Below are 13,094 nucleotides of genomic sequence, written 5' to 3'. Positions count from 1 at the left end.
GAAGCTGGGAGTAACGAAGTCTATGTTTTTTTAACGCATTGTTTTCAATCCTGCATTATTATATTGCATTAGACTAAGATTTTTAGAATATCAATTCATTATGGAAAAAAAAACTCTCGCTATGCTACGCTGAGGTAACAAACAACAAAAGGGTATAATACTTTTTAGTACTCCACACTCGCCATCCAATCGTTTCGTAAGCCAAAGAAGAAAAAATAGATCCAAACAAAAAAAACATTATGCCTTCTCGTTCTCCTTGGCCTCCCTTGCCTTCCGCCACTTGGGCCCCATCTTAATCTCAAGCAGCATCAGCGGCAAAAGCGTACAACACACGCCGCCCCAAAACGTATACGTCCAGCCGTCGCCCCAGCGACTCGTCATGCGATCAATAACGGAGACGAGAATAGCGGCAAGCGAGCAGCGCACGAGATTCGTACACGCGGTGGCGCCCGAGCTCCGCGATTGCAAGATATCAATATTAAGCGTCATAGTCGTGTTGAGGATGCCAATCGATGTCCAGCCGAGCAACACGCCGAGGAGCAGCGGCACAGCGATGTGCGCGGTAGCTTGAATGGTCCAGCCCCATGCTACGACGCAGACGATGAAGAGGGAGAGGTAAAACGGCATGATGCGTAGTCTGGCATGTTCAATTGTGAAGCTATCGCCGCACCGCGCTTTGATACGTGCGTACTCCCAGTCTAGCATTTTGCCGGTTAAAGTAGACCCGATGATCATGCCTGCGCCGACGGGGAGGTAGCATAGTCCGAGGACTGTTTCGGAGAGGTGGGGATAGATTTTCGCGAAAGAAGAGGAGATTGTGGCGGTGATGGTGTAGTTTACGGCGTAGACTAGACCCGTGAAGGTGAGGAGGACGATGACGTCTGGGTAGGTAAAGAGGACAAAAGGGTTGACGGAGTGTTTTGATTTGGCGCGGGTATCCGGGTCGAAAGCTTCTTTTGTGGCTTTTTGGCCGACAATGGGGATGATGGCGCGTTGGATGCGGGGGACGGGGATGGAGCCGTTGCCGGCGATTGAGCGGAGGGTTTCGGGGAGAAAGAGGGCGATGAAGAGGAGGCAGAGGGCGACCATTATGACGATGGACCAGAAGATGGAGCGCCAGCCTAGGCTTTGGGATAGGGCGCCGCCGATGGCAGGGGCGATGCAAGGAGCGAGCATGGGGCCTAGGTTGAACATGCCAAAGTAGCCGCCGCGCTCTCTGCTCGTGGAGATGTCGCCGATGACGCCGGCTCCCAGGGCAATGGTGCTGGCACTGCCGCCGGATTGGAAGCAGCGGAGGAAGAGGAGAAGCCAGAATTGGTCGGTGGGACAGAGGGCCAGGCCAATGCTTGAGGCGACGAGGATACCGAGGCAGACGAGGTAGACGAGGCGGCGGCCGAAGCGGTCGCTGATGGGGCCCCAGAGCATGGGGCTGATGCCTTGGAAGACCAGATACACGGTGACGGTTTGGTTGAGGTCGTCGACTGTTTTGCCAAAGGCGCGAGCTAGGGCTGGGATAGCTGGGAAGTAGATGTTTGCAGGAAGAGGACTATTGGGTGAAGGTTAACCAATAGTACTCACGATACTTCGACATAAAGACATACCTATAGAACCCTGCCAGGGCAACCATACCAACAATGATCCATTTCTCTTTGCTAGTATAGATACTATACGGGACTTCGACTTCGCCCTCGACAGGCCCTAGTGCAGCCTCATCGACTGGAGCAGGGTCCTGCTTGTCTTGCTCACCCACTTTAGCCATGACTTGACGTCAAAACAAGCTTCAGCGACTAAAACAAGAAAAGAAGAGCAAAGCCTACCAAAAGTAGGATGGAGGCAGTACGGGTAGCTGGGGAAATAAAAAAAAGGGAATCGCAAACAAGAGCCTCAGGCCTCGATCGACGCCCACGAGCGCCCTCTTAACCAGATGGCTCCCCATGATCAAAAAACGCCTAAAACATGTGCATCATCTCTTTTCCCCGAACACAAAGGGCCCCGCTACTACAGACGCCCCAGCTTCGGCGTATCAAGGACCGCGTTGCAGTGTGGTTGGGCGAGACAGTCCTCCGTAGTCCGACCAGTGAAGCGATAAATGGGGGGTGCAGGACGACCGGCGAGATATCGGCAAAGCGGGTGTCTACGACACACACAACAAAAGGCCCATCAGGCCATTTGACTGTGTGCTTCACACTGCAAGACTGCAATTCGCCACGCTAGTAACCGTGCCTCCGACCGTATACGCCCACTTTCGTCATCTTTCCCAGATTAGCAGGACGAGGACTATGCTGCATGCAGCTAAGGACCGCGGATAGCTAGACGGTTGTACCGGCCTAGATTTGTGGTTTCTGGTCCAGGCGTCGTCGGCTCGTTTCCGGTTTGCCCTTGTTCGTGTGAACCCGGCGGCGGGTAGGCGAGGCCCTAGTGCGGTGTAACCTTTTTGGTGTCGAGAGCGAATACCGGGGAAAAGAAGATTTTTTGCTGCGGTACCGCCACGCCGATAAGAAACTTGGGGGGAAAGGAGTCATGTTGACTACGAGTATGGTGGAGCGGCTGACTCAGACATAACTATGCCATAGGCTTATGGGGAATTCAGGCTCCGCGCTTTCCACACAGCTGGGGCTACTTTTTCTGATTTGTCTATCGTTTGGACGCCTTGGAGTGGGGGTCCAGTTCCGTTGGTTGCATCCTCCCCCAAACCAGTGGTTTCACCGCAGTCTCGGTATTACGAATATCTGACAAAATCACGGCTACCGTTATCCTTCTTGTCGGGTAGAAGCGGCCAAGGTGTGGGTTAGGCGACGTTGAAAAAGAAAAAAAGAAAGACATGGCAGATATACCGGAGGTGGGAAGAAGTAACCATGGCGGGGGTAGGGTCCCATCTGAAGACGACATCAAGCGGCCATCACTCGTCAAGATTGGAGGAGTGGACAACGATGTCACACACGGCAAGCAAGAGAAATTGGGAGGATGGAGGGGTGTGTTGAACTTTTTGGAGAAAAAGGGAGATGTTGAAATCAGAGGATGCACCCCAGTTGCCTACGAGGACAGGGACGAGACGGCCTACTCCAAGATCTTCACACTGTGGTTTTGCATGAGCTGCAACCCCCTTCCGTAAGTGATTGCACGGTCATGACAACGAGATCTAGCGACTGATCATGACACAGGGTCACGTTTGGCATGGTGGGGACCATGTCATTTGGCCTCAGTTTACGAGATGCAGCGCTGGTTATCCTCTTCTTCACGCTCGTCTCCACAGTGCCTGTAGCGTACATGTGCACGTGGGGCCCCGTGACTGGCATGCGACAACTTGTCCAAGCGCGATTTTCGTTTGGAAAGTACTTTGTGTCTCTTCTGATACTGCTCAACCTCGCAACGCTGACTGGCTTCTGTGTGGTTGACAGTGTCATTGGCGGCATGGCCTTGTCTGCGGTGCAAGATGGAACGACCATCAATGCGACTGTCGGCATCGTTGTGATTGCCCTACTGTCACTCGTCATATCCTTTTGTGGGTTTGGTGTGCTGCACCACTACGAGCGATGGGCGTGGATACCCGCACTGCTGGCACTTGTCATTGCTGCAGGGTGCGGAGGCCAGCAACTCAGTAACCAGGTTGCTGCCCCTGCGGCGACTGCATCGCAGGTACTGTCCTTTGGCGGTCTAGTGGCCAGCTTCATGTTGCCGTGGGCCGCACTGGCCAGCGACTTCTCCACATACATGCACCCAAAGGCACCTCGGTCCCGCATCGCATTGTACACATATATTGGCCTCGCACTCCCCACAGTCCTGTTGATGACACTGGGTGCAGCAATGGGCGGCGCGACACCCAATGTGCCGTCGTGGCAAGCGGGCTACGAGGTTAATGCAGCGAGCGGTGTCCTTGCAGCCATGCTGCACCCAGCAGGAGGCTTTGGACGGTTTGTCACTGTTGTGCTGGCATTCAGCATGCTGGGCAACCTGTCTGCGACCATGTACAGCGTCACACTCAACCTGCAGATGCTCGTGCCCTGGCTCTTCCGCGTCCCACGCATCGTCTTCAGCATCGTCATCACGGGCATCGTCATTGGCGTCGCTGTCGAGGCGTCAAAGAGCTTCTTCCTCAACCTTGAGAACTTCATTGGTGTCATTGGATACTGGAGCGCTGCGTTCATTGGCATTGTGCTGGTTGAACATGTGCTATTCCGAGGTGGCAGCTTTGCAGCCTATACCGAGGATACGGACGCATGGGACGACGCACAGAAACTCCCAGCGGGATATGCAGCGCTGGGGGCGTTTCTGTTGTCGTTTGGGCTCATTGTACCTTGCATGGGCCAGATCTGGTGGACAGGGCCTATTGCAGAAACTACGGGCGACATCGGACTCGAGGTGGCCGTGGTGCTGTCGGCGCTTTTATACGTGCCCTTGAGGACGTGGGAGAAGAGGATATGCAGGAGATGAGCAGGGGTTGGTTGTGGTAGCTTTGGGTAGCGGCGCTGATCACACATGCAGCCATGCAGCTCGGAGACTTGATTTTTGGGTGGGTGTTTGAAGGGTAGACATGGCATGTGGTTGGTGGTTGGCAGAGGATTGCTGAAAGCGAGTTAGGCTGGGGGGGTCGTGTTGCCTCGGTTGTACTACTTACCCCGGGAACTGGGCTGGTGACGTTCACAAGCCAGCAGCTGGAGCCGCAGGCCAAATGCGGAGACGCAGACCATGGCCCGGAGCCTCCATCTGATAATTAAGCCGCTTTTCTTTGCACGCCCTTCCTTCGCATCATCGCCTCTCTGCTGACTGCTGCATCGCTCCCTACTTACTTGATCACGACCACGACCATCTCCCCGGCTGCGCCTTCCACTCGTCTCGACGCACCCCGCTTGCGCTTTCCGTATTTGCCCGTCCATCGCGCATCTCGCATATCCATCTTCAACACCACCTGGCCATGTCCCAGGCACAGGAAAAGGCGCAGGAGAAGCTGGCCGAGTCGACGGCGGCAGTGCCTCAAAGCACGACGGCCCAGCAGAGCGATAATGTTGCCCACGCCCTCGCTGGCGCTGGCGGGGGTCTGCTCTCCATGGCCCTGACGTATGTCTGCCCTCGACCGTCTCAATGCTATGCGCACCACTAACAAGATATGCTCGCAGCTATCCCCTCATCACCCTCTCCACTCGCGCCCAGGTTGAGTCGAAGCGCGCCCAGTCGTCGACGCTCAATGCCGCCCGCCGCATCATCAAGCGCGAGGGCGTCGCCGGACTCTACGCCGGCATGGACTCTGCCCTCTTCGGCATTACAGTCACAAACTTTGTCTACTACTACTGTACCTCGGCTCCTTTTCCCATCCCACTCAAACCCCGTATTGACCCCAACTAGGGTATGAATGGACTCGCTCGTTTTTCGAAAAGGCCGCCCTCAAGGCCGGTCGCGCCTCGTCCAAGCTCACCACCATTGAGTCGATGATCGCTGGCGCCATTGCCGGTAGCGCCACGGTCCTCATGACCAACCCCATCTGGGTCATCAACACGCGCATGACAACGCGCAAGTCTGAGGCCCGGGAAGGATCGCTGCCTGGTGCGCCGGTCGAGAAGGCCCCTTCCACTCTCGCCACCCTGTTTGCTCTCATCCGTGATGAGGGCCCTGCTCGCCTTTTTGCCGGCGTCATGCCCGCCCTGGTCCTTGTTATCAACCCTATCCTGCAGTACACCGTGTTCGAGCAGTTGAAGCAACTGTTGGAGAAGAAGAGGCGCGTGACCCCCAAGGATGCCTTTTACCTCGGTGCTCTCGGCAAGTTGCTGGCTACAAGCATTACCTACCCCTACATTACGGTTAAGAGCAGGATGCACGTTGCAGGCAGGGATGGTCCAAGGGAGAACATGATGACTACTTTCAGGAGGATCATCCGTGAGGAGGGATACACTGGTCTCTATGGAGGTATGTATCTGTTTTTCTTTGGAGAAAATGACGAAAGCTAATATGAAAATAGGCATTGGACCCAAGGTTACCCAGAGCGTCATCACCGCTGCCTTCCTCTTCGCTTTCAAGGATGCTCTCTATGCCTACACTATCCAGGCACGCAAGAAGCTTGCCCTCCGTAAGGCGTAAAGCTCTGAGAAGTAGATTTGCAGACATGTGAATAAGTGATGTGACCCCCACAACCGCTTATGTCGGCATCTGCCCACAACGATACTCTCTCCAGACATCAACCAAGTGCACACATGGTGCTCACAATAACTTTATTGCTGAATCGCTTTGTCAAGCGCATCCAGTACAATCCCCATATACCCCTAGAACAAACACACCAAGGAATAAATTATATAATCCCATCCACGTTCTTCCATCTAGTGATTGTGCTCTTCTTTCAAAGAAGAGCATCCAGTGCTTGTTGCAAAATTGATTCTCGGAAGTAGACTTTATCTCTTTCTCATCTCATCACTGGTACAGTTACATGTCCACTCAGCTTAGTAACATCCCTTCCATTCACCTTCACTATTCTACCACTCTGCTCTCCTAAATCCTCGCTATTCAAAAACAAACCCCCCCTGAACCCGAAATCTCTAATACCCATTCAAACACAAATCCAATATGCCACCCATGCTTAGCACACCTAGTTCATCACTTCAACAGTATCGATATCATTCAACTCGAGGATTAAGGTTGTTTGCTTGGTATAATTGGTAATATGAATGCATGTATCTTCTTTATTACAAACAGCCCGATTCCTTGATGAGACATGGAGAAAATTGTGTTTGGTGATTTGAAATATGTTGTACCTTTGGGGTGTACGGGTAGTGATACGAGTTACGTAGCGAGAAGAGTACGAGATGATGTTGGGAGGGGAGAAATAGTGGCATCCTCATGTAGAAGAAAAGACAAATTGGAGTGGCATCGGATTTATGCCAGGGTAGAAGAAAGGTATTTTGTGCATCTAAGAAAATATGCGTACAAGTCTTATGTGTCTTGCCTGGTGAGTATACATGCAAAGGTGGGGTGAGTTCTTCGTGTGTCTAGATTGGGTTTATGGGATTACAAGTGTTTCCATGTAACGGAGTTTAGTTAAGAGAATAGAGTGTGCAGTAGTTGGAAGAGAATCAGATTACTTGGGTATCATGTGCTACAAGTTCAACTGAGGGGGGCTTAGACTCCTACGACCTCGATGGCATCTTTATCAGGGGTCTTGTCTCAAGTATAACAAAGAAACTATGCCACTAGCTGCTTCAGAGTGAGTTCCATGATTTCAACCATGCGTCCCAAAGCTGCTATGCCGGCATCTCCGTGGACATCACCTCCGAGTATTGCCATGAATTCTTCCTCTTCATGGCGCTTGGTGACATAATATAAAGCATCTCGGCCACTTTTGTCTTGATCAACCATTTCAAGGCCAACGATGTTGGCGAGGTATTCTTGCAACTCATCATTCAGACAACCTTCTATAGCTGCAGCGTGCAGTAACGTCCTGCCCCCCTATCCTTCTTTCTCAAATCGATACCGCTCTTGTGGAGGAACCGTAGCATTTCAACATTAGCGTCCAGGTTTCGGATGCACAGGTTTCCAATGCTCTGGCCCTTGCTGTGCGAGTAAGTTGCTCCTGCTTCGATCAATACCTTAGTGGTGTGCTCGTGCCCACATTTCAGCGCAGCAAGAAGTGCATAACCGTATTTACCACCCTTTGCGTTGACTTTGGCACCAGCACTGAGTAGGATTTTGACAATACGATCATGGCCCTTGGTCGAAGCTGCTTGCAGTGCGTTATCACATTCTCCTCCTCGTGCGTTAGGGTCTGCATTCCCGGAAAGGAAGAGGCTCACGACCTTTTCGAGACCAAGCATCGATGCACAATATAGTGGAAGGATGTTCGTTGTCGATCCTGGGTAGTGGTTCCACCTGAATTCCCTATCCGGATGGTTTATTCGCATCCAAATGAAGTAGGCAGGGTTTTCTGTAGATAACAGTCGGCAAGCAAGGTTGTTGACTTCTACCTCTTGATCATCTGCCTTTCGAACATGTCTACTCCAGAACTTCGCGGAGTATCTTGCTAACTTGAACTCCTGCAATGCTCGATCTGTTATGAGTTCAGGCTCCTGGAACTGGTTGAGGTAACCAAGACACGCCGCAGCTATAGCACCATGACACAATGCAGCGTGTAAGCTATAACGCGCTGCCTGACCTCGCTTTATCCTGTCTGAGATGAGGTACTCTTTGACAGAATAGTGGGCAAGCACAACAATCTCTTCTGATGGCTTCTCGAATAACGCGAACGAGCTATTGAGAAAATACGATTCATGGGTAATGGAAACCAAACTAGAGCAAATTCTTAGTACGTCCAGGGGGTCCTCCAGTACTTCGTCTCTATCAAATTCTGGATCGCGTGACACATCAATTGCAATCACTTCTGCGAGTTCTTCTAATGATAGGGGGCGTTCTGAGAAAGCTAGCCACTGAAGAATGCGGATAGCGTAATCAGCGTATTCCTCGCTGATGCTCGTCAGGATCCGTTCGTAAGTCTTGTCCAGGGTGGATGGTAGCTTTTGGAGTGTTTTCCGCAAACGTTTTCGATTGAGACACTTTCCGAGCGTGTCTAGCTGGCATGCAGCCCACCGAAACCTACACAACAGTCAGTTCGAGAAGCAAATAGGCTTTAAATCGATCATGCATTCCCCTGGAGCCTTTCACAAGGGCAAACTCAATCTCTTGCTGTAGAACAGAATCTTCTTTCGACCTAGCCAAGCCCTTGTCGTCAGAAAGCCTTTGGCGGATGTATAGTTGTATGTCTCTGTCAACTACGTTGCTTTGAAGGCAGATACTGTTGTGTGAATCCACAAATCCTGTTAGTGAGCTCTTGATATCTGGCTCCTCCCGACTTGTCATGATGAGATGCAGATTCGGAATCTTCCAGCTAGCAATGGTTTCAAGCATTTCCAACAACTCAGACCACTGGTTGCACTCATCCAATGTATCCAGAACAATGTGGACTTGTGAAAACTGTATTATCAAATCGCGTGCTACCTCCAACAGACTATCGCGAGCTGGTGGTCGTTTCCCGTTGTCGTGCGAGGAACAAAGTGCGTTGAGACTCAAAGGTATGTCGACAGACTTTTGTGAGAATTGTACGACTAATGATCGTAACATCCGCTCGGTGTCTTGTTTTTGTATGTCGTTGAAATCGAAGTAGAAGTAGGCAACAACATATCCGGAATGCTTGTCGCAATGTAGAAAAACGTCTTTCAGAATAGTGGAACTCAGGATAGTTTTACCGCAACCTGGAATACCGTATAGCCATATGTTCGAAGCAGTTTCCATTTTTCAGGTCTCATAACGCTCTCCATCGAGCAGCCACCGACCAGTGTTATGCTGTCACTGCTTCAGCGCCTTCTGGTAATTTACTGAAGGATCCGGTGCCGGTAACAAGCTTTTTGTTTTGCTCACTTTCGCGTCTATGGCCCTGGTGCTGGCCTCTACTACTTCCCTCATTCGCTTCCGTACATGGCCTTCGCCTTCGCCGTACATGATAGGAATGTGGATATTGAAAATGCCCAAAAGTGAGTAAACTTGATCTTCCTCACGTGTTGTCTTTCTTTCTTTAGCCCATCGCATACGTTCCTCGACGCTGGATTTAGAGAGATCATGTCCTTGAAGAGCCTCGACTGGTATTTTTGTTGTCTCTGAGATTTCCTTTGCGAGTGAATGCTTGTCGCCCAGCAAGACTCCCTCTTTGGAAAAGAACTAGACGCATGATGGAGCAAGAAGCTCTTGCAACGTCCATTCTTGGGAGAACCACCTGCTTTCCGAGAACGCCACGCTGTCTGGGTCACAATCTGTACTAGACACGTCGGAGAGGTAAGTATAGCATTTTGATGCGTTACGGTACCACTTGAACATGGATCTGATTGCTTCCGAAAGCTCTGGTTCGCTGGACTTGTTGATGCAGCAGGTATCGATCCAGGAATGGTAAAGGTCATCTTTTGCAGCCTGTTCCATGCAAAATGTAGGTTTTTTATAGCCATATTTCTTTCTCCCTGTACCATTGGATAAGTCCTGATATGTGACTTCGTCATGATCTGCACCCCAAGTGTGTGAAAGAATGGCGTAGGGTGAAATATCGCTACGTTGAGGTCCGGCAAGGTTGAAACCGTCATCATTGGTCTTCAAAAGACGCACCTTAAAGGAAACGCTGTGTGATGCAAGAAAGGAGAGGTCAAATGTTGATGTCGACGACCGGTGTGAGTGATGATAGATAGAGGGTCTCCGGTCGCCCTTAAGGATGCTGGCAAGTGAGCCAGCTGAAGTTGGGGGCAGTGCAGAGACTAACCTGGTTGGCTGGTGAATACCAATCGTGGGGCAGGTGCTTCCATGGGCTGCAGCAGGAGTTGATTTAGGCGACAAGGCTACCTGGTGGTATCTTCTAATTGGCAATACCGTAGTGCAGTGGAAAGAACTCTGATTTCTCTCATTGAGACAACAAAGAAATATGGGAAACAAACACCACAAATATGAGTAGCCCCAAAGAATGAGTAACCAAGAACACAGAGTAATCAGGAAGCACATGCATTGGACAGATACTCATGATCATTATTCGCAATCGTATCACATATACCCTCACGCTTGCCACACCATCTAAGCCGCCCGGCTTTTGGTCCCGGTTCCATATCGCAACCCTAGATATATAAATACATGCGGAGAAAAGTACGCCGCTCCAGTCGACCAGAAGCAGAGCCCATAGGGCTGAGAGCAAAAAAGAGAAGATACTCGCCACGCTCAGATCGCTCAACTAAACAAGACTGAATGCACAGTGCACTTGCTGAATTACACAAAGCAACCCTGACTGCACTGTGGAGTAGAAAGTATGGGGCTCGCCGGCTAAGCAGCAGGCTGAACACCGAGATCAGCACCGCCACGGCCACGGGGAGCACCACGTCCGCGATAGCCGGAGCCACGACCACCACGCCCGCGCCCGCGTCCACGTCCCCGGCCTCGGTAACCATCGACACTGCCTTGGCCAAAGGTTTCCATGTTCTTCTGACGTTCTTGGCTGCGGAACTCTTGGCCACGGGTGGCTGCTTCTTCTCTGTCCTTGAGTTCGCTTGAGATGTTGTCAAAGAAAGAACTTTTGTCATACATTGACCCGCTCGGAATAACGACCTCTTCCTTGTTGGCAGATGCATCCGCTGTGGAAGCCGCGCCTTCACCAAGAGGCGATCCAGAAGCAATAGCCTCTTTGATCAAATCTTGCTTGTTGAATTTGGCGTTTGCGGATTCAAAATCAAAGTCAGTCGTAGGGACCTCCATCTTGGGATGTTGTGAGTGAAGACCACCTCGGCCTCCCCTTCCACCCCTGCCACGGAACTCGCCAGTACCTCGTTGACGTGGCGCATGCTGGCGACTCTGATCACGCATGCCCTCAACCTTCTGCGCCAAGTTGTTCATAGGATCCGAAGCAGGTGCTTGGCCTTGAGGCTGGCTCTGACCTTGACCCTTGTTCTGGATGTTGAGCTTTGCCATAGCCTCGGCCACAGCGGCGGTCGCCAACTGCGTAGCATTCTGTTGTTGGGCAGCGCTAGGGACTTGAACAGTGGCTACAGCGGCAGCGGCTTGTTGGTGCCCGTGAGGTGCCGTCTTGCTAGCCCTTGGGCTTGGAATGGGAACAGCAGGAATAATCCGCCCTCCCTTTGGTCCACTGGATGCACCCTTCCCTGAGGCAGGCTGCTGAGTGTTCTGAGGATGGGGTGGTGCCAAAGCAGCCGATACATCAGGCTTAGAATCGACTGGCGGCGGCGGAGCCTGTTTCGCACCAGCGGGTGTGGGAGTAGCGCCAGAACCCTTTGCACCATTCTTTGGTTTGGCCGACGCACCGTCTGCCTCAGCAACCTTGGGCTGTTGCGCTTGGCCAGATTTATCATCTTTGCCAGCTTGGGGTCCTGGACCTCGCGGGCCTTGCGGAGGTTGGTTTTGGTTTAGGCCTGGAGGGCCGATGGGCATGTTTGGTGAGAACGGACCCGGGGGCGGGGGGAAGCCCTGGCCAGGGGGGAACCATCCAGGAGGGGCACCAAACGGAGGCATGCCAAAAGCGCCTGGAGGTCCGCCAGGAGGGAAAGGACCTGGGCCGCCAGGGAACCCACCCTGAGGGCCAAACCGATTGCCATATGGACCTCCAGGACCACCAAAAGGTGGGTAGCCACCAGGAGGGAACTGACCAGGCTGAGGGAAGTTCTGCGGTGGCTGTTGGCGACCGGACACGTCTTGCGGGCTGCTTTCTTGCCGTGCCTGAGCTTGTTGTACCTGTGGCGCATGCGTCGCGTCAGCTTTAGCTTCAAAAGTGATTGAACAGGAAATAGCTTGTATGTAAGGGTCTCAGAAGGAAGGCAACGGAAAATATCCACACGGTTTTGCGCTCTCGGTGGTTAAATTATTTACATCCGAAAATTTTACATCACCGGACAAGAAGAAGAAAAGAAGTGATGTAGACTTACTCCGATGATGGCGGGGTCCTGTGGCATGGCAGGCTGTGCCTTTTCCTTTACCGGCTCCTCAATGCGCAAGTCTTTGACATCGCTACCGCGGAAGACAATCTGCTCATACACGACGTCTGATGGAGGATACTCGTCCTTGCCACCCTTGCGGCCTTCTGTACCAAAGGATCGCACATTGTCTAGTGAGACTGTGGAAGCTTCTGAGTTGATCTCGACGAGCGTGCCGACATAGCTATGGCGAGTCAATGGCTGCAATAACCCAGCATCAACTGGGTACTGACCGAATGTCGCTTTTCGAGATGAGGGAAATGCGAGATCTGCGCGTCGCAGGTCAGTTGGAGCTTGAACAGTATTCAACGCGGCCGCGACTCACCCAATGAACTCGGACATGACTACGTAAGGTGGGTATCAAAACGGGTATGAAAGAAATGGAAGCTCAAGGAGAAAAGAAAGGGCTGGTAGAATTTGGGAAAGTCGTAAAGTTGATGGAGGGGGGGTGGAAGTGAGGGAAGGTCGGAGAGAGGTTGGTCGTGGGACGAAGCTGAGAGAAACTTGGCGCATGTTTAGCGAGGCGTAGCCTGGGAGCTTGAGCCTCCTGCCGGCCAACCTTTACCCCACACTGCCTCATGTACCACGTTCACGACGTACATTGTCTGGGCTTAC

The 13,094-nt window shown here is 52.0% G+C and overlaps 7 protein-coding genes across 7 annotated transcripts; 3 read left to right on the top strand and 4 right to left on the bottom strand.

Moving 5' to 3' along the window:
- Nucleotides 1-237: 237 nt before the first annotated feature.
- Nucleotides 238-1,759, bottom strand: COCCADRAFT_88487 (uncharacterized protein; the record flags this gene model as incomplete). Its single annotated transcript, XM_007711234.1, has 2 exons — nucleotides 238-1,546; nucleotides 1,602-1,759. 2 exons carry the CDS (start codon nucleotides 1,757-1,759, stop codon nucleotides 238-240), a joined length of 1,467 nt encoding a protein of 488 aa, XP_007709424.1.
- A 97-nt stretch (nucleotides 1,760-1,856) lies between these two features.
- On the top strand, nucleotides 1,857-2,069 carry COCCADRAFT_88595 (uncharacterized protein; the record flags this gene model as incomplete). Its single annotated transcript, XM_007711233.1, has 1 exon — nucleotides 1,857-2,069. A coding segment is annotated over one exon (213 nt), but the record flags the coding sequence as incomplete, so codon positions are not given.
- Nucleotides 2,070-2,821: 752 nt separating this feature from the next.
- On the top strand, nucleotides 2,822-4,431 carry COCCADRAFT_88605 (uncharacterized protein; the record flags this gene model as incomplete). Its single annotated transcript, XM_007711232.1, has 2 exons — nucleotides 2,822-3,108; nucleotides 3,162-4,431. 2 exons carry the CDS (start codon nucleotides 2,822-2,824, stop codon nucleotides 4,429-4,431), a joined length of 1,557 nt encoding a protein of 518 aa, XP_007709422.1.
- A 481-nt stretch (nucleotides 4,432-4,912) lies between these two features.
- Nucleotides 4,913-6,069, top strand: COCCADRAFT_88613 (uncharacterized protein; the record flags this gene model as incomplete). Its single annotated transcript, XM_007711231.1, has 4 exons — nucleotides 4,913-5,055; nucleotides 5,115-5,287; nucleotides 5,341-5,898; nucleotides 5,951-6,069. The coding sequence occupies 4 exons, from the start codon at nucleotides 4,913-4,915 to the stop codon at nucleotides 6,067-6,069; spliced, it is 993 nt and encodes a 330-aa protein (XP_007709421.1).
- A 1,325-nt stretch (nucleotides 6,070-7,394) lies between these two features.
- Nucleotides 7,395-8,510, bottom strand: COCCADRAFT_88667 (uncharacterized protein; the record flags this gene model as incomplete). The annotated part of the gene is made up of 1 exon (XM_007711230.1): nucleotides 7,395-8,510. A coding segment is annotated over one exon (1,116 nt), but the record flags the coding sequence as incomplete, so codon positions are not given.
- Nucleotides 8,511-10,821: 2,311 nt separating this feature from the next.
- On the bottom strand, nucleotides 10,822-12,821 carry COCCADRAFT_23903 (uncharacterized protein; the record flags this gene model as incomplete). The annotated part of the gene is made up of 4 exons (XM_007711185.1): nucleotides 10,822-12,240; nucleotides 12,432-12,663; nucleotides 12,713-12,748; nucleotides 12,805-12,821. The coding sequence occupies 4 exons, from the start codon at nucleotides 12,819-12,821 to the stop codon at nucleotides 10,822-10,824; spliced, it is 1,704 nt and encodes a 567-aa protein (XP_007709375.1).
- Nucleotides 12,822-12,839: 18 nt separating this feature from the next.
- On the bottom strand, nucleotides 12,840-12,992 carry COCCADRAFT_88477 (uncharacterized protein; the record flags this gene model as incomplete). Its single annotated transcript, XM_007711229.1, has 1 exon — nucleotides 12,840-12,992. One exon carries the CDS (start codon nucleotides 12,990-12,992, stop codon nucleotides 12,840-12,842), a length of 153 nt encoding a protein of 50 aa, XP_007709419.1.
- Between the last annotated feature and the right edge of the window lie 102 nt (nucleotides 12,993-13,094).

This window comes from Bipolaris zeicola (genome assembly GCF_000523435.1).
Source record: "Bipolaris zeicola 26-R-13 unplaced genomic scaffold scaffold_26, whole genome shotgun sequence".
NCBI classification, from domain to species: Eukaryota; Fungi; Ascomycota; class Dothideomycetes; order Pleosporales; family Pleosporaceae; genus Bipolaris; species Bipolaris zeicola.
This window is presented reverse-complemented; position numbering and strand designations above follow the sequence as displayed.